The following is a 27,045-nucleotide window of genomic DNA, read 5'->3' as shown; positions in this document are numbered from 1 at the left end:
ACTTAATTAGTTCTTGGGATAGCAAATGTTTTGAGTATGATAAACATTTTCTCCCTGAGTAATGTGCTGAATGGTTATATATTCATAGCAATGTATTCTGCACCGCTCACATTAGGAAGCTGATGGGTGTACTCCACAGGGTAAGCATCACCTGCAGTTGCGTATCCTCAGATTTTATTGTCTTCCTGTGCCTTTCACAGGGGAAATCAGAAATTTAGCTCAGATCATTTAGCCTCCAAGAATATTCATTCTGGTTCCATTCCACGGAGAACATCTATGCTAAGGTCATTTCATAGATTGCGTTTTCCTGAACACTGATGCCGTCATTATGATATCTATTGGGGAAGTGGGGTAGTAAACAAACCAGCAGTGAGCAGTGCTGAGATCGCCCTCTGCTCTGCTCTCCAGTCTCAGAGGAGTATAGGTTAACAAGAGAGCATTTTCTGCAGCCCGTAGAGATACCATGAAAATATGCTATGTGCCCAGGGACACTTTCTGGGCCTTTTCTTTAGCAACTCATTACCATCGATAAGTTACAAATCTTAAAAAATGAAATTATTTGGCTTTTCAAAAAGTATTGGAGTAGAAGAATCAAATCAGAAGGGTTTTGATGTCATAACAGCAGTAGGAAGGTAAAAAAATGTCTACGAGAAACTAGAGCTCATATATTGAAAAGATGCCTGCTGGCTGGGTGGAGGGAGACAAGCAAAGGGTGATAGTTTTCCATGTCAGCACAATGGGACTTGATAACCACAAAAGAATAGCCAAGATTGGGATTAATGAAAGAGAAGGCACTTGTCACTTCATTTCACAGAGAGACCCAAGTCACTTTTTTTTTTTTTAAGATTTATTTATTTATCAATATGTATACAATTCTCTACCTGCAGGCCAGAAGAGGGCATCAGATCACATTATAGATGGTCGTGAGCCACCATGTGGTTGCTGGGAATTGAACTCAGGGCCTCTGGAAGAGCAGCCAGTGCTTTTAACCTCTGAGCCATCTCTCCAGCAGCCCAAGTCACTTCTTAAAGCCTCAATGCCTTACCCGCGGAGCCACATCCTGTTAGAGTACTGGACAAGGAGCCTCCACTTGTCTGTTTTTATAGGAGGCTGAAGGGCCATATGCATTTGGGGCCTCTTATGGAAATCCTACCTGCTTCTCTCTCACGCATAGCAGGAGTTTTGAAATGTCTAAGCCTAGATAGAGACAGCTCTTTCAAGATATTGAGCATGTCTTCTGATGCAATTGCCTTTCTTTCTTTCTTTCTTTCTTTCTTTCTTTCTTTCTTTCTCTCTTTCTTTCTTTCTACTGGATTTCTTGCAAATATCGATCTATTCCTAACCCCAAACACACAAGTAATGAAAATTCTTACTGTTGGGCTGGAGAGGTTTTGTTCCTTTTCATTTTGTTTCTAGTTCCAGTAGTGACCAGTGACCTCGAGCGCTGAAACTCACCAAACCATACAACCACACCCGCAGAGAGCTATAGTTGCCTTCTCAGAACACTCAGTCGGCCCTGTGAGGGCCTCTTCCAGATTCTGAGATAACAACAGTGAGTCTTGATTCCAGCCGCAGAAGCATTCCCATCAAATTACTCCCTTCTGTTGACCTGGTGCCTCGCTACCGTCCCCTTGGCACCATTTCTGAGTGAGCTCAGGAGTCTCCAGTTTCACACACCCTGTGCCTGTCAACCTTGTCCTTTCTATCTACTGAAGCACCTGGTGTGATTTCTGTTTCCCTGGCTAGATCCTAACTTGGAAACCCACTTGGAAAGTTCTTCAGGTAAGGAGGAAGCACCCAGGAACAAGCAGGCTGGGGTCTTCCATGCCAAACCCCATGCCAGAAGTTCTGGAGATCCTTGTAAATCATAACCACCATGAGCGCTATGCGGAAGAGGAAGGTAGACCAAGCCGGGGCGAGGAAAGCTTAGCTGGTGAGGAGGGGCTTGCAGAATGTCTGCACATCAGTCTACAACACTGCCTCTCAGTGGGTATGGAGCTAAGGGACAAGTGTTTAATAACTGACACAAGAGGGCTATTTGGGAAACGAAATGACAAGTGACGGCCATTTTGTTCATGCCAATCTTGGCTGTTCTGTAATGGTTTATCAAGCCTCATTGTGCTTCCAAGAAGAATATCATTGTTTATCTGCTCTCATCCGTTCAGCAGGTGTCTTTTGATGCATGCCATCTATACTCAAGGTACAGAAAGTGGTTTTGGACTTACAAAGATCAATAGCAGAGCTTTAAGTGTCTAGGAGCTGGTGAATGAGATAGCCTGTGAAAATGTGTGTAAATCTCAAGGTTGAAAGGACCCTTTGCATCCTGCCAGATGATTGATGCTTCCCAGAATGTTACTGAGAGGCTATGCTGGACTAGGCTCTTAGAGAACTTAAACATGTTAAAGTAGCCTCTTCTAGATTAGCCGAATGCTGATATGCCTGTAGATGGAATTGATGCTCCTTTGCGATTACTCCCATTTAGTCCTGATTTTCACACTCTTCGTCTTCCTGGCTGTACTTAACAAAAGCACTTGTGTATATTTTATTCTCTCCTGGATCGTTAACTCTTTACTGTAAGCACTTTGCGCCATTTCGGCTGTTTATCCTAGGCATTGCTGACAAACTTCCCCTACCATTGCCTGCCCTGTAGAACGTGTAGGCTTCCTCGCGCCCCGCCCCAATCAATGTCCTCTCTTACTGAAACAGTGATGCCTCAGCTATATTGCACATCTGCCTCTGTGTTACAGCTTTGGTGAGCCAGCTGCCCTGGGCACTGGACCCAGCACCTGATCTAAAGTAACACCTTTGGATCCCAGGCCCTGTTAGTGCTTAACTTAGTTCACCGCTGTCTCATAGATCATCAAAATCTGCTGAAGACAGCAAATAGACCACAGACTTCCTGCCAATGTCATCACCGTTGCCTTTGTGCACTAAAAGTTCCGTATTGACTCTGGTTCTGTGTCCCTTGTCCAGACAGGCCATGTAAGTAACGAGTAAGTCGCACAATTCAGCCTTACGTAGGTTTGGCAAGTGAAACCTCTGGGTTGCACATTCACTGAACTAAATCCTTTAAGGTTGAAGGACACAATGAAAACAAATGAGTGCCATTGTCTGGCCCTGGCAATGTTATTTTCTTTGTAAGATCCCTAAACAAGCTTAAGGTATAACTCAGTTTACCTTAAGATATAAAGATTTGTACCTTTTAAAATGACACTCCTGGACCAAATTCCCAGCTTGGTTGTCCAGTGTCAAAAGAGGCAGGCAGTGCATAAAACGTGTCTGGAGGACTGCCCCCGAGGGCAAGCTCTCTCTAGCTTTTGGGTACATGTGGAAACACTCATTTTCAACAGCTGTATACATCTGTACCAAGACGTATCATGTCCTCCGAGGCGGTGACTATTAGAGCATATGCTAATTGATTTTTCATAATTATGTTAACTTTCTGTTGAGCTTATTAATGCAAATCTGAGTGACAGAATGCACGTTTATGCTGCAGTTGTATTTTTGCTATTAAATATTTTATATTTGTTTGGTAGTTTTCAGGTGGCGAAGATCACTGAGCTTGATATGTGTATGGCAGCAGTGTCTGTTTTGTTACAACATTAAGGTGTGTTGGAAAGTGTGTGTGTGTGTGTGTGTGTGTATGTGTGTGTGTGTGTGTGTTATCTCTTAAAGATTTCTTGATGCTTTTTGTCACTAGATATTTCCATTGTGATCTAGTTGTAGCCTTTGATCATTATATTTATCTCTAAAGTTCTGTTTTAAATAAAAGTGATCCCCCCCTCAGATAATATCATGCAAAGATGCTTAGTGTCTCAGGCTTCTTTTCAAACATTTATTGGCTCTGACCCTTGTTTGTGAATAGGACAGATTATGGACCTGACCTAAACATGTGCGGTAATGAGATGATCATTTCTACTTGAATTTTTTTTTGAATTCGGTGTCTGTATGTATTATTGTCCATCTAACCAATAGAAAAATACTCATTTGTAATCTTAATAGATACGAAAGTAATAGAGAGTAAAATGCTTGTGCGATATGGTTGTTATAGAATGCTATTAGTGCAGTCATATTTCTATCTCAACGTGTGATAATGCCAGCGGGATAAATGAGAAAGACATTGAATCTTCACACAAAGGAAATGGGTTTTATAATGAGTGTGGTCTGAACAGAACTAATCTCTTTCTTGGATCATTACTCCACCTAATCATAAAACTTTTTGTAATTCAAATCCTTGCAGGGTTCTAATTGGTGACCTCAGAGCCTGATAATTGTTTAAGATAGCTGGCCCTCTGCAGAGTACTTAATGGTGTTTGCAATTAAAAGTGAGAAATGTGTTTTAACCCTGAGGTACAACTAAAAGGTAGACTTTGGTTTCCTCAGACTTAATCAGTAATTCTTACTTTCTCCTATAAGTTATTGACTGAAATCCTTACTATCTCAAATGAACCAAGCAGTCTGTGTGTGGGCTTCCTGGATATTTGACACGTGCTTTGGGTTATACTGAAGATAATCTCTTCCGACTTTGGAGTAGGCAGGGGAGTTGCTTTGTTCAGGAAGACAAGCCCTGCCTTTGTCCTCATGGCCCAGCTCCATCTTTCTGCCTGGCTTTTTTGCTTAGCTGTTTCAATCACTGCGCCCATCCTTACTCCCTGCTTCATTCAAGGGAGGCTTATTTTAGACCCTCTTTTTCTTGTTATCGGATGAAAGTGGGTATGGAGAAGGGAGGCAGGCCAGCTGTCATCATCAGTACCAATAAATTAGTGCCCAGTGCCCCACCTACTTCGAGGTACACAACTGGGATGCAGATGTCTGCATGGCCTATTATGTCAGTAACTTCCTCCCTGCTTCTGTTATTTCTTAGTTAACAGTAGATAGTCGGAGAGAGTGCAGTCCACTTCCTTTCCCTAGAGTTGCAGGGTGGTGTTCTGGGAAGGAGCAGAATTTTGAGTCAGACAGTCCTGGAGGCAAACTGCAGCTCTGCTGGTTATTTTAGAGGAAGGGCAGTGATAGCTTCTCCTCTGAGATGTTAGAAGGACAAAGGAACCTGTATTGTCCAGAGTATAGTAATTGCTGAACTTGTTAGATTCCTTCTACCTAGTGTTAGGGTCATCTCAGTTTATGCTTACTGGTTAGCCTTTATTGTTTCAAAACCACAGTAACTTCTGACGGCCTTGGAGTAAGGGGATACACTTAGATGTCATTGGTGCAGTGAACCAGAAGACTGTGGAAATGGACTACCACATCGTCCACAGGTTCTGGACACTAGAAGGCCTGGTCAGGGAATTAGATGCGGAGCTGTATTTTTTGTCAAGAACTACAAAGTTAAAGAGATAACAAAAACCAAAAACCTGCTATCATTCAAGAACTTGCTATCTCAGAGGAACTTTAGTAAATGTAAAGTCCTTAGGAACAAATTGCCCGTGTCAGGTTTCTATCATAACCTTTGGAGTGCTTCATCATTCAGTCCTCGTATTGACAGTGTAGGGTAGGTGCTGTGACCTCAATTCTTCTTCTTCTTCTTTTTTTTTTTTGATGGGTAATCAGCGACACAGAATTAGTGACCCTTTAGAAGGTAGATATACTCAGTAAGCTTGCTGAATTATTTTCTGAGCTCTTGGTTTTGTCTTTCAGCCTCTTCTTGGAGAGCTTGTGTATTAGTCAGGGAACAGAACATATAAAATAAATGTAATATAATCCCATACATAATAAACTCCATATATGATTTCCAAGGTTGTGTCCAGCTAGTTCAACAATGGCTACCTTACAATTGAAGGGTTAGAAATCTAATAGTTGTTTAGACCAAGAGGATGGATGTCTCAGCTGGTCTTCAGTCCACTCTGGAATTCTAAAGAAATTGGCTCTAAAGTCAGTGAAGAAATGGACATAACAGTGAGAGCAAGAGCAAGGGCAAGCAGGCAAAGAACACAAGCTCCCTTCTTCCAAGGCCTTTATATAGGCTGCAAGCAGAAGATGTGGCCCAGATTAGAGGTGGATCTCTCCATCTCAGAAGATCTAGGTTTAAAGCTGTTTTCCTACTTTAAATCACTTACTTAAGAAAATAGTCTTCCACAGGTGTAACCAGCCTCTTGGCTTCTAGTTAATTCCAGATGTAGTCAAGTTGACAATCAAGACTAGCCACCATAATAAGTCCATCTCTTGTCAAATTGACACATTCACATCTCCTTATGACATGCTTAATTTTCAAATAAAAGCAATAACCAGGTCATAATTTGCCTGATATGATATAACTATCCCACCTATAACCACAAACACATTAGATTTTTAACTAGGACATAATTATATTGGTCTATAACTATCTCTCATACAACCATGGTGGCAATGTCCCTTGAAATACATTCTTTTGGAATCTGAAAACTTATAATAGGATAACAATTAATATCATCTCTCTTTTTTAATGTATTTACTTTACATCCTGATTGTAGTCATCTCCCTCCTTGCCTCTCAGTCCCTTTTCCTCCTTTCTCTCCTCCCCTACTCTTCAGAAAAGGGGAGCCCACCCACAACCCGTCGCGGCATATGAAGTCACACCAAGACTGAGCGTATCCTCTTCTACTGGTGCCAGGCAAGACAGCCCTGCCAAGGGTTTGTGATTAGAAAACAGGCAACAGAGTTATGTCAGAGACAGCCCCCTGTTCCCCCTACTTAGGAAGCCCACATGAAGACTAAGCTGCCCATTGGCTACATATGTGTAGGCAGCTTAGGTGCAGTCCATGCATGGCCATTGGTTGGTACTTCAGTCTCCATAAGATTCCCTGGATCTAGGTTACTTGACTCTATTGGTCTTCTTCTGGAATTCCTGTCACCTCCAAGTCCTTCTATCCTTCTCCTTACTCTTCCACAAGGATCCCCTTGATCTGCCTAGTGTTTGGGTCTTATTCTCAGCATCTGTTTTGCTCTGTTGCTGGGTAGAGCCTCTTAGAGGACATCTGTGCTAAGCTCCCATCTGCAAGCATAGCAGAGTATCATCAATAGAGTCAGGGGTTGGCTCTCTCCCATGGAATCGGTCTCAGGTTGGGCCAGGCATTGGTTGGATATATCCTCAATCTCTGCTTTATTTTTGTCCCTGCACATTTTTTAGGCAGGGTAAATTTTAGATCGAAGGTTTTGTGGATTGGTTGGTGTTCCTCTCCCTTCACTAGGAGGCCTGTCTAGGTAGAGCGTGGCCTCTTCAGACTTCAGCTAGAGTCACTCCATATCCTCCCAGGAACCTACCCTGTCTTAGGTCTGCATCTTGTCTCAGAGATTCCTGTGCCATTGGTTTCATCTTTCTCCTCTTGTCTCCCACTCCTACAGTAAGTCTCTACTCCAGTAAGAACAAGTGGGAGGAAGTGGTCTAGTGTAGCCCAACCTTTTACCGGGTCACCAGAAACAGCATCGATTCTGGATTAATATTCAATAGACCCCAACAAATCTGATTGTTCTCTTCACTCAGTGTACAGTTAACCCTTAGAAAAGGCCATAGGTCCCTTTGGGGAAGGACAGGTGAACGGTTAGCACTAGGACTGGAGGAAGGCTAACTTCATGAAACTCTTACATATTTTGTCAAGGTCAAGTTGACATCCTAGAATAGTCCCCACAGTCCATTAATCCCTAGGTAAGAATTTAGCACTCTGCATTGGATTCAGGGGGTTTGGAGTTCAGAGATGGGGCCTGTCTGCATTCATTCTTCCTACAGCGGATGCTGAGCCACAGGATCAATCTTCGCTTTTCCTTAAAATGGTAAAATTGATCTATTGCATTGTGAGGGAACCATGCAGAGCAGCAAGTCCTTTCTGAGTGAATTGCCTATGCCTTTGGCATGCATGTCATGGTGTGTGTGTGTTTGTGTTTTCTTGTCTGTCTGTCTGTCTGTCTGTCCCTGCCTTTTTGGTGCCATGGCTGCTTCTGTTTGTATTCCTTGTCTTTATTTCATTCTGTAGGGTACTTTGTCAGTAGAGGAATCTTTCTGTGCTTTTTCATTTGGGGTTGGCTCTTGATCTATTCTTGATGCCACACACAATTCCTTCAGCCCCACTGTCAAACTTCACTGCCAACCACTGTGATTGAGGTTATGTCATTCCAAGCTTCTCCTGACATGGAAACAGCACTTCTCACAGAGGAGCCGCAATGCAGGAGAGTAAAGAAGGAGGAGGAGCAGATGTGCCTACATTCACAGAGCCTGGGGACACTTGGGGGTGACAGCTCTCATTTCAAATGAGAAATGGTGAGGTGTTCACAGTAGCTGACATGAAGTAAGTACACCAGAGAGCACACACAGACTCTCTTTAAGCTGAAGAGAACATCTGTATTGTTGGCTGGCAGCTGCATGGGGAAGTTACCCAAATCTTGCAGCCCCAAGCCTCTCTGATCTCTGCCTTAATTCATACAAAGCACATCCTAGTTATTACATTGTAGCTAGCAAGAAGCAGAACTAGCCTAGTGTGGTGGTCTACGCCTGTAATCCCATCACTCTGGGAAGCAGAAGCAGGTGGATGGATGTGAGTTCAAGGCCAGCCTGGTCTATAAAGCGAGTCCAGGACAGCCAAGGCTGCACAGAGAAACCCTGTCTCGAAAAACCAAAGAAGCAAAACTTTGGAAGCCAAAAAGCAGGGTTAGTACATTTAAGGTCTTTTCCACTGGGGGACTTTCCTGGAACTGTAGACGTAGTCTTTGTTCCTGCTTTGGCAGGTGTTACAGCCGACATGCTGGGTTTCAGTGGTTAGAATGGTCCTTCTAAAGCAGCATAAGTTCAGCTAAGGTCTGGGGAACTGTTACACTGAGAAATGGCAGAAAACAGCCATTGAAGTAAAGAGGGAATGGCACGATACAGCAAGAATGAACATCAAGGGCTTTGTAGTGCGTGACACACACAAATCACAACAGTTTGCTCTTGTGTGTTTGTACATGTGAGACAGCAGAGAAAAGGGGCCTGCCAGGGAATGGCCGTCGAGCAGATAGAGTGTTTCATCTTTGCCAGAGGAAGAAAAGTTATGTGTTCTGTATCCATGAGCATGTGCTTCCCAGAACTGAGCTGCACACTCAGAAGTGGAATCCTTAAGCGTGGTAAAAACCCATGTGTTCTTTAAAGTAAAGAGAATAAGGAAAGACTTGGTGATGTTTGATTATCTATCTGCACAGGAATCCTGAATTCCCTCTCCACTAGCCTGCCTTTGGCTGGCTTCCTAAGCATGGACATCCTGCTCTGTAAAATGATGTAAGAGATGAATACTTCTAGACTGGAAAGAGAACCCACAGCCATGTGCATGATGACCCATTGTCCCCAAAGTCATAATAATCAAGTTGGCATTGCTCTAAGTGATTTCCCACCACTTCCTGGTTTCTCCTAGCCTTTGCTCTGTGGCTCCATGTGTACTGAGCCCAAGTGGAGCTTTGCTGGAAAGAGGTAGCAGGCACTGTTCAGATTGCCAGAGGCCTTTCTTACATGCCTTCTACAGTCCACCTTCCCTGCCACTCTGTTCCTCAGAGGCAGGTGTAGACAAAACCCTCTGTCGTCTGGCGTTTTGTTATGTTCATGAGCATGAGCTTTCTGCTACCACCTCACAGTGGGCAGTAAGAAGGGACATCAGATTATTTCACTTCATTGTTGTTTTCCCTGTGCTGTGCTTGAGGTTGACTGGCAAGGAAGCCCATGGCTCTTGCCTGGTGCTTGTAGTGCGTCTTCCCATCTCCCCTGCCCTGTCTTCTGTCCTTTCTGTCCCTTCCTTCAATTTGTTCCAAGTCCTCCTCCTGACCTTGCCCTGCCCTTGCTCCTTCATTCCTTTTCCTTTCTTACCTCTCCTCCCAGAGTGGTCGTTCTTTATTGCTTTGATTATTCATACCTTTGTTGAAAGTTTTTAAAATAAAGATTTAGTTTTATTTTGTGTGTTTGTGTGTTTTGCGTGTATTATGTAAGTGTACTGAGTGCATGCATGATGCCCCACAGATGCCTGTAAAGGGTGAGGGTTCCCCCTGAACTTGACTTAATGGATAGGTGTGGGCCACCATTCGGGTGCTGGGAACCCAACCCAGACCCCCTGAAAGCACAGCAAGTGCTCTTAAACACTGAGTCATTCCCACACTTTTGTGTAGAGCCCTTTATTCAACTTCTCAGATGACTCTAATTTATCTGTTTCTCTCTGGAATCATATTTTCAAGGTCAGTTACTTAACTAGAAAAAAGCACCAGGAAGGCCAAGGTACCCTGTGAGAGTTTCAAACTAGTGTGTGTCATACAAAAGTATAAACTCTGTATGCACTCAGTTAGGAACTCATTGCCTCCATAATACTTTTCTTCCCATCCTAGCTTGCATCAACAGACACACAGACAAACACACACACACACACACACACACACACACACACACACACACACACACCCCACAAGATCTATCGGGTTGATTGTTCCCTCAATAAAAGCGTGTGACTGACCTGTTGTTGATACAAATGTTTGAGGAGACTGAGATATTTTAGTTCCGTTTTGCTTACTAATTACGTGGTTTTAATAAACCATCAGGGAAGATTATGACTAACATCCATCTGAGATGTGGACACAGGGTGGGAACAAGCCACGGAGGCAGTACACAAGGTACAGGTGATGGTTAGGGTGCTAAGTCAGTGTCATCTCCGTTCTTTGAAAGCCACTTGTGAGGTACTCTGAAGGAGTGGACATGATCAAACATTGGGAAAGCGGTCTGCTGGGCAAGACAGACTTTAAATACAAAGTAGCTGCTGAGGAGTTGTCAAAGAGCAATGTGCAGGGATTTTCAGGCTGTCTTACTGGAAAGTGGAATTTCAGCTAGATGCAGCGCATCGAGTTTCATTTAGGAAACAAGGCTGACACACAGTGTTCCAGTATAGGAAATGATGTGGTGAGTGGTCACTATGGTACACCACAGAGAAGAATGGAAGGGAGGTGGGGTGTGGAGGTATCTGTGTGTGGTAATTTCAACAGGACATTCAATATTGGGCTCCTTGCTTCTCTAAACATGGCATGTACTTCATTGACAGCTCTCTCCTCAGTTCTCTGTCCACTCTTAAATGAACCAGGTTCATCTCCCATTTGCTGCTCATTCCAAGAGTTAGCTTATCCCCATTCCATGTCTTCATCCACCACATCTTGACCAGTCTGCTTCCCGTTCTCTATGCACTCACTGCCCAATCCTCGGTCCATTAGGAAAGCCTGGGAGGGGCTGGGCCAGCTCTTCGGCTCTCACTGGGCCTCTCTTCTCCTTTGGGCTGGCTCACCCATACCTTTACCAACAAGGCCAGCTCCACTGTGTTGCCCAGGTGAGGTGCAGTGCCAGTTCTCCTGCGTGCTACAGACATTAAAGGGGCAGGCCTAGCTCTTCCCGTCTCATGCCTTTTGGGCCAGCTCTCCTGACTACCATAAGTGATAAGGGGAGAAGGGTGTGGAGCATCACCTTCATACTCACGCTGCCTTAAGGTAGACAAGCGGCTGGGCCAGCTTTTCTGTACTCACATCCTGGGCCTGCTCACCTGTTCCCCCTCCACCAGGGTCAGCTTGTTGTACTATCCAGATGAGGTGCAGGGTCCTCTTTCTAGAGGACTAGCTCTCCAGTGCTCATGACCCCATGGGCAGTGTTTCCAATTGCCGGAGATGGGGAGGGAGTCATGACCTCTGTACTTGTGCCACACCATAGTAGATGGGTGGCAGGGTCAGCTCTCCCATACCCCTGCCACTAGAGGCAGATTCACTGTGCTAGGCAAGGCACTAGTCCTACTCTCGAATGCTGCTGCTGGTGAGAGGTGGTGCCATCTCTCCAGAGTGCCACAGCCAGTGAGGGGTGGGGCCAGTTCTGTACAATTCCTGAACATCCAGATGATCCTGGTAGCTGCCTCGATCAGGAAGGTCCTTGTATTTTGTAGTGGTAATATGAGCCCTGCACATTGACACCAACCCCTGCCACTGCATAGTCAAGGACCCAGACATGGCCCTCAAGCTGACATCTCACCATAGCCTCAGGTGGTAGGGCTCGCCACTTACAACAGCTACCCTCTCCACCCTTGAGTCTTCAGTTCCATTTCTCTTCATAATGCTCAAGCTGCTCCACTCATATTTCACTTCCACTGCAGCCTGGCCATGAGGCTGGAGGCCTCTGGATGACATGCATCTGTTGGCAAGCAGGTGTCTATGGCCTGCCTGTTACATGTACCAGAGGGCAAGTCTGTGGGTGGCATGGCAGTCTGTAGGACTCTGTCTTTCTCTGTGCTGCCTGGTGGTATGTAGGGCTGTGTGTGTCTATGGCCCACCAGTGCCCATGGGGTGGAGGACAGGTCTAGGGTATCTTGCCTGCACTGCATGGTATCCTCCTCCTACTATGGTACATTCCTGGCTTTGATTTGATTGGATTGGATTTTTATGAGTCCTAGGCATAAGACAGCTTTGGCCCTCAAGCTAGGCATCAAGCTAGAATTAACAAACTACTGCCATCTGCTCTGCCCCTGACTGATAGAAGAACACAGCCACCACCAGCACCATGTTTCTTTGTTGATTGAGAGGGGTTTTCTCTTAAAAAAAAAATCCACTAACTGGAAGTAATATTGCCCATACGTGCATGGATGTGGGACATCCCCTGGAGTGGTCAGCCTGCCAGAGGCCACACCCCAAAGAGTGACCCTCTCGTTCCCAGCATCCATAAACTTCCACTGGTGTCTCCATTTGGAAGGAGGCCTTGGGAGCTCCTCCGCCTTTCATATTGAACTTTTGGCTGCTTGTTTTTGTACAGGTAACCACAGCAGTTGTGCTTTCATGAGGGCAATAGCCACACCATGTCCAGGGGACAGCATTCCCCAGCACGTCTTCCCATCCAGTGTCTTACATGCGTTCTGTCTCCTCATTCAAGAGTCATGGAAGGTGGTGGATGGTGTTTAATAATCATGCCCTCTGTTTTTGGCTGAATTCTCACAGTCTCTTTTTCTCAACACTCTGCTGCCCAATGCAAAAAGAAGGCTTTCTGACTGAGGCTGAGAACAGTCCAGGCCTCTGGGTATAAGCCTAGTATTTAGAAGGTATCTGATAGCATGGTCATTTAGAAAGGTAACAGTAAGTTCTATCCTAGGATATGTGACCTTCCTCCCAAGTCTCCAGCTGTGCACTTTAGACAAGGACTGTGATACCATACCAGGCATAACGTTCCCTCCCATGGAGCAGACCTCAGAACTAGTCAGAAAGCAGATGACTACTCCGTGACAGTCATGGGCCTTCTGCAAAAGTGACATAGCGTCCCTGGCCACTAGATGCTGTAGCCTGAAAGGCCCATTGCTGCGTAAGACTAGTGGGTTTCAGTTGACTTCTTTATGTCCTTTGACCAACATGGGTGGTGTCTGCAGCAGCTGGGTCTTACTTCGTGGTTATGGTGGGCACCAAGAGCAGTGGTGTAGCCTGTGCTGTTTTGGACACACCTCTGGGAGGTGTCTGTGCCTGGCGCTGCAGCTTTTGTTTGCTAGACATGTCTTCTGGAATCAGCCCTGCCTGTTTCTGCTTGCTTCCTCCATTTGAACTGCTACTTTAAAAGCACACTTTGAAATTATCCTACCCTCTAGTAAGTTTCTATAATGGCTTTTACACGCCCTTAGTTTTGGTTAAACCACTTCTACTTTTATACTTATACCTTTAACTCCCACTGTGCCACCCTCCTCTTTCATAGGCCACTTGTTCTACTCTCTTCTCTAATTACATTTGAATTGGGCTATAGGGTAGGTTTCCATATACCATTCCTCCAGGTTACCCCAAAGGACTCAGTGCTTTGTATTGAAGACTGAAAATTATTTGTCATACTCTATGATACCACTGATGCTGAAATTTTCCCACTTTGTGTTTATGCATGGAAAATGCCTGAGTGTTTCTCACCTTCAGAGCCTACCCTTTGTTTCTTTCCCTCTCTCCCCACTCTTGTTCCTGTTGCTGTCTTCCTTGACACCATCAGACCTCTGATGTCAGCCAGGTGCCCAGTGATCCTGTTGTTGACATGGAGTCAGAACAGGACGTACACATCTACACTCTGCACCTGCATCTCCCAGGGCCGAGCTAGAGACATAGGTAGTGAGAGAGAATGTATACACAAGCAAAATAGTGTTTGCAAGTCCTCATTTGTCCATTCATGCCATCTCCAGCTCTTTCTCTTTCTCTGGGCCTGTGTGTCTTGTTGGGGATAAAAGTCCACAGTCCTTGCTTGGGACGCACCTGACTGTGTGTCTGTCACACACGGGGTACTGTAGACAATACACAAAGTGAGTAAGAACATACACCATGTGTAGTTTCTGGAGCTTGGACACTGGTGAGTGTGCTACCTCCGTCCGCCCTTCCCCCTTACAGGAATAGAGTTGTTTGTACATGCTCTGTGAGGACCAAGACAGGAGGGATGAATTTTCCTGTTTCTGCTACTTCTCTGAGGAAGGAGAGTCAGTGAGTTTTACGTGGATGAACCTTGAAATAAGCTGAGATCACCAGCTTCATGTGGAATGGGGAGGAACAGCAGAAGACAGTGTGTTAACTTGCAGTGGCTGGTGCTGTGTGAGGAGGGAGGGCGCTGCAGTGTGTTAACTTGCAGTGGCTGGTGCTGTGTGAGGGAGGGAGGGTGCTGCAGTGTGTTAACTTGCAGTGGCCAGTGCTGTGTGAGGAGGGAGGGCGCTGCAGTGTGTTAACTTGCAGTGGACAGTGCTGTGTGAGGAGGGAGGGCGCTGCAATGTGTTAACTTGCAGTGGACAGTGCTGTCTGAGGAGGGAGGGCGCTGCAGTGTGTTAACTTGCAGTGGCTGGTGCTGTGTGAGGGAGGGGAGGGCGCTGCAGGTGGGAGCACGCTGACTGAAGGACATCTACATTTCTTACGCCAACTTAGAGTCAACTTTAAAAAATTATAAAAAAAGATGGAAATAATAATGTAATCGCATCAATTCCTTTCTTCCCTTCCTTTCTTCAAACCTCTCAAGGCATCCCTGTTCTCAAGGCATCCCTGTTCTCAAGGCATCCCTGTTCTCAAGATTCGTATCTTGGAGCCAATTCTTGATGGAACAAGCTTTAAAATGCCAGGGGAGAATAGAAATTAGGTGACTGGTGCCTTGCAGCACTGAGCTGACAACAGGATGGGGCAGTTCTTGTGGGTCTTAATTATTATTATGTTTTGTCTAATTGTTTAATTTTGTGTTTGTTCATGTTTACCATTGTCAGTACATGTAGCTGAAGGCTGCCTTGATGGCCGTACTTTGTGCATTTTTAATTTATGAAGATCTCACTGGTAAAACAAAAACCTCATGTCAACATGAGTCCTCATCTCTGCATTTGATTTCCTTCCACAGTGGAGCTAAGCTGACTCCACACCTGTGGTTCTGGGTCCCGTGCTTCGTGGGTCCCGTGCTTCATGGGTATCTTTTTGCCTCCACAGAAATAGAAAAGTTTCAAAAAGGAGAAGGCAAGGATGAAGAGAAGTACATTGATGTGGTGATCAATAAGAACATGAAGCTGGGACAGAAAGTGTTGATCCCCGTGAAGCAGTTTCCCAAGGTAAGGAAGGCGAGCTCTGTGGCCTGCTGCTAACCTGCGCCCCAGGAAGCAGGTGCCACAGCAGAGGCCCGGGCCTTAGCACGCTTGAAGCTAATTAAAACTTTAGAGTGAACTGGGTGATTTGATTGTTTTGTTTGACTTCAGTAAATAGTGGAGTACTTATGCCATCTTAGCCATGCGCACAGCCTGCCTTTCTTGTCAGTGTCCACGTGTAAAATGTAAAGTTGAATGGTTTAGAACTGAACGGTGTATGTGGGATAGTTAGGGCCACATTAGGGCGTCACCTGGTGGGGCCGACTTTCAGGTGCCTGTATGTGGTTCCAATGGTGGGTGTTTGGTTTTGTTTAATCTTATTGTTACTTCCTTTGCACTGCAGGGTGATAATCCTTACCCAGTGTACTCGAGCTAGTTTAGATGGTGTGCAGTTTGATATTATACCTTATATTGCATAAATGTTTTATTACAAGTTATTTTGTGACAGGTTTTTTCATTTGTCTGGCAAAATGCCAAGTATTGAAATTGAGCTATGTTCTATTTTTCAAAGAATTCCTGTTCTTTTTTTTTTTTTTTTTCCCCCAAAGTGTTGGGTGCCCAATGTGCTGTGTCCATAGGTGAAGTGCTTGGACTGTGCCTACTTGTGCCCCATCTCTTGTGCACTATGTCGCACTATGAGGGTTTTTGTTACTATTATTCGTTCTGCTTTATTGGGGGTATTTCCCTCTGTTGTTATATTGCATTCCCTTGTGAGTAATGGCATTGTGTGTTTGTGTCTGCTCTTGCAAAGGTCACATTTTTTACCTCTATCTCTGGGCTAAGTGCACTTTGATGGTCCATGGGTAGGAACTGCTTACAGGTTCTCTGTACAATTCTTTTTTGAAGCTTGTACTTTGCAAATGTTTGGCTCAGTCTTTGGCTTGTATTTTCTTTGTAGAACCTTACTTCAAGGAGTGTCATTTTTTTTCAATATTTTGTTTCATAGTTCTTTCCATCAGTAAGAAATCTTGATCCATTTCAGAAAAAAAAAAAATAGAATCTTTAATGAATGGTAAATACATTTTCCTGTTTTTGTTTTTAAATGAAGAAAATTAAAATTATCATTTAAGCTTTTACATTAAAAGTGGTGACACATCTTCAAATGAGTTTTGTAACTTGTGTGACTCAGAAGTTTGGTGTGTCCTCCAGAATTCTCTTTGTTGGAAACTTAACTCTGGACTTCACAGGGAGGTGGAACCATTGGAAGGTGCAAGGTTTAGACAGTCGATGAAGGTGAGGCCAAACTGATGGTATTAGTTGTTTATAAAGACAGGTAGAGAGAGACTTGGAAGATGACTCAGTGAATACAGTGTTTGTTGCTCAAGCTTGAGGCCTTGAGTTCAGATCGCCAGTTCCCATATAAAGGCTGGCCGTGGCAGCATGATTTGTAACTTTATCAGTGGTTGGTTGGGTACAGGAAGCCAGCCAAAATAATGACCTGCGGATTCCTTAAGTGATCCTGTCTCAAAAACTAACTGGAAAAGCAACTGAGGAAGGCAACAGACATTAATCATTGCCCAGACACTGGTGGACACCTGACTCACACACACACTAAAATAAAGAGAGGAAGAGGAGGAAGAGAGATCTGAACTAGTGTGTTTGCTCTCTGTGTGTGACATTTGCATCCATTTTGAATGGTAATATGAAGTCCCTCAAAGTGGTAAGTTGACCCTTCTCCATTGGAAAACCACACAACCAAGAATATCTGGGCAGCACTAATTGGTTTTGAGAAGATTTTTTAAAAAATAGGCAGACCCAAAGATTGGTGGGTAGGGAAGGGATGTGTGTGTGTGTGTGTGTGTGTGTGTGTGTGTGTGTGTGTGTGTGTGAAGGACTAATAAAAAATAAAAACGAAACCACAACTGCAAATTCTGGTACTCTGCTCTTGGATGCAGAACGGTTAGCCAATAAAGTCCCTTTCACTGTAAGTTTCCTCTGCACAAGTATTTTGCTATAGCAAGAGAAGATGGGACGAGGCAAAACTCAAGCTTGTCTTCCCCCTTCAGAGTATTTGCTTTTCTCAATAGGATTTGATGCTTTCTATCCATGTGTTGATTTAGCACCTTTGAGGGAAGTCAAATGGCCGTGGAAATGATAGTTACTTCTATTCCATGCATGTATTCATGGATCCTTGTGCCAGGACCACAGTCTTGGTTACTGACGCTTTCTATGGAGAGCCATGAATGGCTCAAGGTTTGACCTTCTTTTTTTGGGATTACTTACCTCTTCTGCATCTTTTATAGTTCCATATAAATTTACACGTTCATTCATGGATTTCTACACAATGACCTGCTGTGTTCTGGCTGCACCTGTGTTGACTGTTGATCGCTCTGGGGACTTCACCCTCTTCCCAGCTCTTATTCTTCCGTGTCTGAGTGTGGTGTTTATGGAGACATGCTCAGATTCTGCTCAGCAGCATTGCTTACCTTCCTAGTACAGGTCTTCTGTGCCTGCCTGAATACTTACTATCAGAAATGGGATGTTTTAAACTATATTCTAAGCTTGTTCTGCACCTTTGTTATCTTTATTATCTGTTTCTTCTTTGTATTGTTAAATTAGTAGTTCAATTAAGTTGTTTGACAGATCTGTTATGATCTCGAGTTATATAATCATACTATTTGCATAAGTTGCTTTACTTCCTACTTTATATTTTTGGTAAAATACTCAACATGGGTGGTGGGGTAGGAGCCTTTTGCTTCTCAAAAAGAAGAAACATGCATGATTCTATTTTACCTCTCATCTTTGCCTCACGTTTATTGGTGATGTTTATAAAAACAAAATGAATATGAGTTTTTAATTTTCCTGTAGTTACTTGTCGCCCTCACTCTTCTGTAGAGCATCCTGCCCCTCAGGTTTGGACGTACTCAGGACAGAAGTCAGATGCTCCTGTTGGCTCTCCTGCTGCCGCACTTGTCACTTACTTTTCTCACAAGGGAGGTGTTCCATTTTTATAATGCAGGGATGTTTCTTTATAAGCAAATTAAGACAGTCTTGAAAAATTTTAGTCCTTTAAAATGCAGCGTAGTCTATATAATTTTTACTTAGACTTCTGATTGGTCAAAATTTAAATGGTTGTGATTCCACAAATACAAATTAGTCCTTAAATTAAAAAATACGGACACTCACTGTTGAGAAACACTTGGTCAGAGATGCCTGCTGTGGCCAGCAAGGTCTTGTTTGCACTTGACACTCTAGTCTTTGTCTTGAAAACACCTGCCTTTTATCTGGTTAAAGGTTGTTAGGAAAAATAAGTTCATTCTGATGGGGACTCTGTTCAGTCTGTAGATTGCTTTTTTATTTATTTTTATTTATTTATTTATTTATTTATTTTAAATTACTTATTTTTATTTTATGTGCATCAATATTTTGCCTGCATGTATGTCTGTGTAAGGGTGTCAGATCTTGGAGTTACAGACAGTTGTGAGGTGCTATGTGGGTGCTGGGAATTGAACCCGGGTCCATTTGGAAGAACAGTCAGTGCTCTTAACCGCTGAGCCATTTCTCCAGTCCCAGATTGCTTTTTTAAAGATGGTCATTTTTACTATGTTAATCTTGCCGATCCATGAGCATGGGAGATCTTTCCAACTTCTGATATCTTCTTCAATTTCCTTCTTCAAAGACTTGAAAGTTTGATCAAACAAGTCTTTCACTTGCTTGGTTAGAGTTACCCCAGGATATTTTATATTGTTTGTGGTTACTGTGAAGGGTGTTGTTTCCCTGATTTCTTTTTCAGCCCATTTGTCATTTATGTACAAGAGAGCTAATGATTTTTTAAAAAAATTAATCGTATAAAGCCACTTTGCTGAAGATGTATATCAGCTGTTGGAGTTCCCTGGTAGACCTTTGGTGTCGCTTATGTATACTATCACATCATGCGTGAATAGTGATACTTTGACTTCTTCCTTTCCAGTTTGTATCCCCTTCAGTTGTCTTCTTGCTCTAGTTAGAACTTCAAGTACTATGTTGAGTAGATATGGAGAGAGTGTGTAGCCTTGTCTCGTCCCTGATTTTAGTAGGATTGCTTTGAGTTTCTCTCCGTTTAATTTGATGTTGGCTGTATGTAGGCTTGCTGTAAATTGCCTTTATTATGTTTATATATGTTCATTTTAACCCTGATCTTTAATCATGAAGGGATGTTGGATTTTGTCAAAGGCCTTTTCAGCATCTAATGAAATGATCATATTTTTGTTTTTGTTTTTTTCTTTCAATTTGATCATATGGTGCATTACATTGATGGATTTTCATATGTTGAACCATCCCTGGATCTCTGGGATGAAGCCTGCTTGATCATGGTAGACGATGGTTTTGATGTGTTTGATTTCTGATGTGATGGATTTTGGTTTGCAATTATTTTATTGACTATTTTTGCATCAATGTTCATGAGGGAAATTGGTCTGAAATTCTTTTTTTGTTGAATCTTTGTGTGATTTGGATATCATGGTGATTATGGCCTTATAAAAGGAACTTGGCAATGGTCCTTCTGTTTCTACTTTGTGGAATAATTTTGAAGGGTATTGGTATTAGGTCTTTGAGAGTCTGGTAGGATTCTGCCCTAAAATTGTCTGGCTCTGGGCTTTTTTAGGTTGGGAGATTTTTAATTACTGCTTCTATTTCCTTAGGGGTTACAGGTCTGTTTAAATTGTGTGTGTTTCTGTGTGTGTGTGTGTGTGTGTGTGTGTGTGTGTGTGTGTGTGTGTCCTTGTTAGAGACAGGCTGGCACTTTTGGTTGGTCACAGCTACTTATGCCAGCTAGCTGGCACACAGCCTCCGGGGGATTTCCTGTCTCTGTTTCCCATCTCTGGGTATTGCTGATGGAGGCTACTGTGCCCATCTTTACTTGGCTTCTTGGTGTTGGTCGGGTGTCCAGCCTCACAAGCGTCACTTTTGTTTGTGCCACTGAGTGTGCAGTTAAAGCTGATGCTGAAACTCTTGGTCTTCTAATTCTGAAGTCTTGATCATCTCATTGCATTAGGCTGGACACTTTTATATTGATGAAGAGTTGTATTGTCTGTCATGTTGAGCAATTTTGGGTTGTATCCTGGACATTATAGATGTCCATTCTGGCAGCTTTCAGTTCTGTTCCAGATCTCTGAAGGACACTGATGCCTTGCTGGTAGCTAATTAACTAGATTATATTCAGACTGTAAAGTATTAAGAAGAATTGAGTGCTCTTTTTCAATTTGACTTTGCATCTAATGTCAGAGTATATGGCTTAGGGGCAGCCTGAGATCCTGACAGACCTTCTGTGGTAACGCTTTCTGGGCTCCTCCCTTCATATTTCAGTACTATGGCTGCCTCGGGTCTTGCTTCTCTGGTGTAAAAGCTCTGAACTTACTAAGTGTATACCTGGCTGTTTGTTTCAGGTCTTGACTGTATTTCAGCATTTTCCTGTTTTCTGTCAGTTTTCAGGGCTGACAATAGTTAACTTTGATGTTTTGTTCAGACTTGGACAGTTTATGGTTGATACCGTGGTCAGATTGGGATCAGCTTTATTCACAACAAAGGCAGATACATCTTCATTTAAATAGAAAGCTAGTTATGACCACTGCATGGACAGACACATTACCGAGCAAAGGTGGCACAGGCAAACCTTTTGATGGATTCTTTGTGCCCAGCATGCAGTGGATGGAAACATGGGCAGACACAGCGACTGTTTTTAATTAAATATTCTGGTACATGTTAATTATCCTGAAATTGATACTTTGTTGTATTAAGTTCTTGTGTGAAGTAATACATGAAATCTCAATATCTCAAATATTCCTCTCTAGCATCAGCTTTGTTTTCGATTTTTGTTTTTTGCTTATTTGAGATAGAATTTCTTTGTGTAACAGCCCTGGCTGTCCTGGAACTCTCTCTGTAAACCATGCTGGCCTCTAACTCATAGACACCCACTTGCCTCTGCTTCTTGAGTGCTGGGATTAAAGGCGTCTGCCACCACTGCCTGGCTTCAGTATCAGCTCTGATGAGACAAGAAGATGTGTGGTTTCTGTGACGAGCAGATCTCAGCACACTGCATCTGCTTACCGTGTCTAGGATGGTTATGTCCGATCAGCATCGCCAACGTCAGGCACTGTATGAGTGTGTGTGTGAGCTGTAGAAGGTCTCCTGTTAGTGTGTGCTAACTGTCAGCAGGAGGGGAGCAGCTGTGGCGAGAGTACAGTTCCTTGTCGAGTTGCTGCTGGCTGTACTTTGAGCTGCTGCAGCAACAGAGAACTGTGTGTAGAATTCTAGTTAGTAAAAGAGCCTTCACGTCATCGAATCATTTTCTCCTGCTGACTGGTCTGAGCTGTGTTTGTTATGGAAAAACTATAGTGGTTAGGATTCAGTTATTGGTCTCAAACTCACTTGAGCAGGGAATACAGGTGACTAGTTAATACTCAGAACACATACCTGGCTGTAAAAGAAGGACAGGATGGTCATTTTGACATATTTAAAAAATGGTGCTTTCAGGACGTTATCTATTGCAAAGGTCAGCTGGGTCAGGATCACAAGGAAGACAGGTTGATGGTTGGTGTTTCCTCCTGATTTGAGGGCATGCTGTGTAGGTCAGACACATTTGGGAAATCATAAGCTATTTCATTTGCTCTGGAAGATTAGTTCAACAAGATATGCAGATTTTAATAGAAGACGTGGAAGAATTGCTAGTGGGACTGCACACTTTTCTAGACTAGAGTGACTTTGAGTGGTTTTAGCAGATGTGTGGTTCTGTTTCAGGAAGCATGGATCGTGCAGTGTCATGTTGAAGGGTACGCTGTAGGCCATGAGAAAAGGCAGAGTTGTAAAGTTGAGCTAAGAGTTAATGTCTTTACATCCGGTTCTCTGTCTACACAGTCGGCCTTCCTCGGGCTTGGCAGATACACAGCAAGATATTCTGCTGGAGCCTCTGATCGCAGAGTGCTCAGCTTGTGTAGACTTGTTTTCCCTATGCAGACACACACATGCACCTTTGGGGAAGTTTAGCTTCTAGCTCAGGCCCAGGCAGATCAACAACAGTGACCAACAATTGAGTGATTGTGGCAATAGACTGCTGCAAAGGTTACTTAAAATTTACAAATGGCTTATTTCTAGAAATTTTTTTAATTACTATTTTTGATGTGGGCCAACTATGAGTTAATGAAGCCTTCAGACACACACAAAAAAGAAGGGAATTTACCTCCCCCCCTTCAGAATATTAAATGCTTTTTTAAAGGGACTGCTAGCATGTAAATATGAATAATAATTGGAAAATTGGTTTGGGTTTTTTATTTTACCTTTTTTATTTTATATTTTCATATATTACATCCCTAGCGCAGTTTCCTTTCTCTCCTCCCTCCCTCCCTGTGCACCCCCACCCCATCAACTTCTCCTCCTTTGACTTCAGGAAGGGGCACACTTCCCAGGGATTGTAACCAAACATGGCATGTGAAATTGTAATAAGACTAAGTAAATCCAAGAAGGGACATTCTTACATTTATGAACTTGATGACTGCTTTTAAACATATCTCAGTATTCTCATGTGGTCACTGCAGTTTGTGGTTTAAAAAAATCTTATTAAAAATCCGTAGCATTACATGTTGGGAATGCAAGGTGGTTGGTGTTTTCACAGGCGCTCTTGGGCTAAGGATCTTGGAGATTAAAGATCCATCAAATGTGTCTACTCCGTGTTTGAGGTAAGCTTCCAACTAACTTAACGTTGACTTTCTTCCACTCCTTCTCCTGTGGAGCTTAGTACAGGCACTTTCAAATCCACCTGCTTGGACGTTTACTCAGTGGCCGCTGGTTTAGTTTCTCTAGATGATGAATATTTGGCATTTCAGCACATTACAAGTCGCCTTTTCTGTAGCACCTGGTTGAATTCCAGAGACAGAGGGTTAGCGTGAACTACTTTGTTAGGTAGTAAACTGACAGTTTACCTGTAGAAATAAGCTGGTAATGCTTGCAGTTACGTGTCTCTGTTACTGTCACTGGGAGTTAACTTGTTTGTGGGGACAGTGCCATTTTTATGAATTTAAGTTTTTGGAACTGATGCTGCAGACACTCCATGTGCTCCATCCCCAGTCGTACAGTGTGATTCTTAACATCCAACACACTGGCCATCACTTTAAACATCTGTGGTTTCTTGTGGTAAGAACATGCCATGTCCTCTATTCTATTTTGATACATGCATTTAATACATCGCCTTGCTATACAGTTGATAGCACAAACTAATTTTTCCTGGTTAACAGGAACATCTCCTCTTCCTTGCCCTTTCCCTACCCAGTTTTTTTTCTCTTTTAGATTTCACACAGATCATGGGATTTGTGTCTTTGTAGCTGGCTTATTTTATTTAGCATAAATCTATGTTCACCTCTGTCACAGTGATGTGATTTTTTAAAAATGCTTCACATGTTTTAAATCCTTCATTCATTGATGGGCACTTTGGTCATACCTGTACCTAGGCAGTCATAGCTAATACAGTGAATGTGCAACCACAGACTTGTCATTAAGATGCTGATTCCATTTCTTTCTGTAGTAGAATTTTTAGTGCTGTGTTGAAAACCCGGAGCACAGGGTGGTAGGGATGAGGATTTGAGGCCCAGCTGAGGAGGCTTCCATCCATCATGATGAGCAGAGCAATGCAGCTCCCACTGTGTAGCCAAAAAGCAGAGACACACAGGGAGATGGAGAGATGGAGGGGCGGTGTACCTGCATGGCTTCTCCTTTTCCTCTGTAATTTCTGCCATGAACTAAACTTGAACCTTCACCAAAACAAGTCATGACTTCATAGCTATGCAACACGAGGCACAGAAAGCACCTATGCTGAAGCTTGTTTGCAGAGTGGAAAGAAGCTTGTGTTAGGAACGCCTGTGACTTTGTCTTGGGTGTGTGTAGCTCTCGTGTTCATTAGCTCCCAGCATGCCAGCTTTTCTTTAAACATCCTGCCAGGCACCCGCTAGCTCTTCCACGTGGATGCATTTTAGACAGACTTGATGACCATAACTGAATTCCACAGGTCCTCTTGACTGTTTTAGATTGTTTCCTGTTTTTTGTTTTTTTTCTGTTTTTTGGTTTTTTGTTTGTTTTAAACACTAAGTATTGGAGTCTATTTAAGTGTCTGTGGCCAAATTCAGGGAATTGGTTTTGCCTGCCCACTAATGCCTCATTAACCTCCATCCCACCCACCCCCAACATGCCATTCATTTGCTTCTTACCTTGTCGCTCCTTCACCTTTCTCTCTTGTATTTTCTTGTCAGAATTTGTTTGAGAATGCTGTCATCCCTCAGCCACACCGTGGTAAGAGCCTCTTAATCCATATCTGTTTCTTGCCTTTGATTTAAAAACCTGCAATTAATCCTCTGCATCTGTAATTAGACTGGTATCATTTCTGATTTTTCTGGATTAACATTTCCTTGCTATCTTACATCTTTCCCTGGCAAACCCAACTTTGATCAGTTGGTGATGAAACATATAAGAGTCTCTAAAGTGTGTATCACTTGAGTACCCCTGTCGACATTTTTGGCCCCTGCTCATATAATCTAGAGAAGTTCCTGGTAAGTTCCATTGTTTATTTTACTTTATTTTTTTTAGGATTTGGAAATGTCTGAGTACATTGGACTTTCTACCATTTACAAATTCCATGGTGAAAGCAACACTTGATGGAACAGTACTATAATCTACCACCAATAATAGTTATATTTGCTAGGAAAATTAGGACATTTAAATAATAACATTTATTGGCAGCTTAAATATTACCATAATCTCTGTAGCAAAGAAAATTGACAAAGTGTTGAACAATGCCATTAAATTTGAGGGGAAAACAAGCTTTAATTTCATAAGTATTTATGGTAAAGCTGTTATACAAGGGAGATAGAAAATCAAAGTGCATTCTATTTTAGAATTTAAAAAATTCATAATTTTAGCAGTAGAAAGCATTCATTTCACCAAATAATATAGGCTAAAAGGGTGGTAATGTAAGAGAGGTGGTGGGACAGAATTTGAAGAAGGGATGGGAGGTTATTTGGAAAGAGATTGCCGGGTACAGTGAGAATGTGCTAAGAACAGACTCCTCACTAGAAACAGTCTCTGCATCCGATTGGGTCTGGTGGGTCTCACACACATTGTTCCTGTGGATTTTTCCAACCAGTGGCAGAAGAGCAGTGGCATTTATAAGAGCTAAATGTGTTTATAAACCTTCATATGTGGACGGCACAGGGGCCGTGGTGATGAACAGTTGTTGATGGTGGCCTTCCCCAAGCCGTGTATCCATGGGCCTGCTTCCACCTGCTCTCAGTCTGTCATTTTCTTGGCTCTTAAGTTCCTTTGCAATGTGCACTCTAAACTATGCTCGAACATTAAAAAATTAAACAAACTCTCTTGTTCTTTAACGTAATTCAGCCCCACCTTTAGAGACAATATTTACATTGTCTGATACTGTACCTTAATTGTTTTACATTATCCATGGAGATATATATATATATCTTCACTTGAAGAATTTTAAATACACATTAAGATTTTATAAGGTCCTCAGGTAGAAGATACTCTTGGCCTGGTAGCACTGATATTGTAGAAACCTGGTTCCTTCCATCTGTGAACCTGTAAACCAAACCTGGTTCACTACCACCTGCCTGTGGTGTAGTCTATGCTTGGTTGTATTTAAGGCCCAGTAGTTAAGCTAGAACTTTGAGTATTAAGTTTGGTTTGGGTTATTCACTCCGTTTTGTATATGTGAATCGAAGGTTTTGTTCCAGGCTGTTGTTGAGGAACAAGGCTGAGTGAGAGAGGGCCTTTAATGTCAGAGAGACTGCTGCCCAGTTCCCAACATTTTTTTTTTTTTTAATTAATTTATTCTTGTTACATAATTGTGGTACATATACACTATGGAATACTATTCAGCTATTAAAAACAAGGAATTTACGAAATTTGTGGATAAATGGATTGAGCTAGAAATGATCATAATGAGTGAGTTAACCCAGAAGCAGAAAGATTCAAATGGTATATACTCACTTATATCTGCATATTAGCCCAAGGGGCATGTCCCACAAAAGCCTTCACTTACCAGGAAATTGGGACAGAGGGGAGGACATCCTATTAGGACTCTAGATGAGAGAAGCATGGGAGAATAGCAAAGTAGAAGGATCCAGAGGGTCCTAGAAACCTACAAGTAGAACATTATGATAGGCAGATTTGGGCCCAGGGGTCCCACTCAAACTAAGGCACCAGCCAAGGACAATACAGGCGGTAAACTTTAAACCCCTACCCAGTTCCCAACTTGACCAAGCAAAGCACGTAGGCAGGTAGACTTCCAAGTCTTAGAAAACCCCATGATGTTTGGGGCGGTTACGTTGGCCTGGTTGGTCACCGCTGCCTCATCAATTCTGTCTGGTGGTAAAGCATGTTGAGCTGGGCCACGTGACTCCAAACCAACACACGCACGCTTTGTCCGTTCTAATCTGCAGCTTCCTTTACTAATAGCATGGGCAGGACTGAGTCAGAGATTAGGCTGGGAGAACTGACAGTGTCTGCTTTCCTAAAC

General features: G+C 43.1%; 1 protein-coding gene across 1 annotated transcript in view; it reads left to right on the top strand.

The window, feature by feature from the left end:
- The window catches only part of Khdrbs3 (KH RNA binding domain containing, signal transduction associated 3), a 147,097-nt gene that overhangs the window by 33,223 nt on the left and 86,829 nt on the right, over positions 1-27,045 (top strand). The window contains exon 2 of the mRNA XM_051159570.1: positions 15,403-15,521. Coding sequence (XP_051015527.1) covers positions 15,403-15,521 — 119 coding nt within the window. The remainder of the gene's footprint in view (positions 1-15,402; positions 15,522-27,045) is intronic.

This window comes from Acomys russatus, chromosome 17, assembly GCF_903995435.1.
Source record: "Acomys russatus chromosome 17, mAcoRus1.1, whole genome shotgun sequence".
Lineage (NCBI taxonomy): Eukaryota > Metazoa > Chordata > Mammalia > Rodentia > Muridae > Acomys > Acomys russatus.
This window is presented reverse-complemented; position numbering and strand designations above follow the sequence as displayed.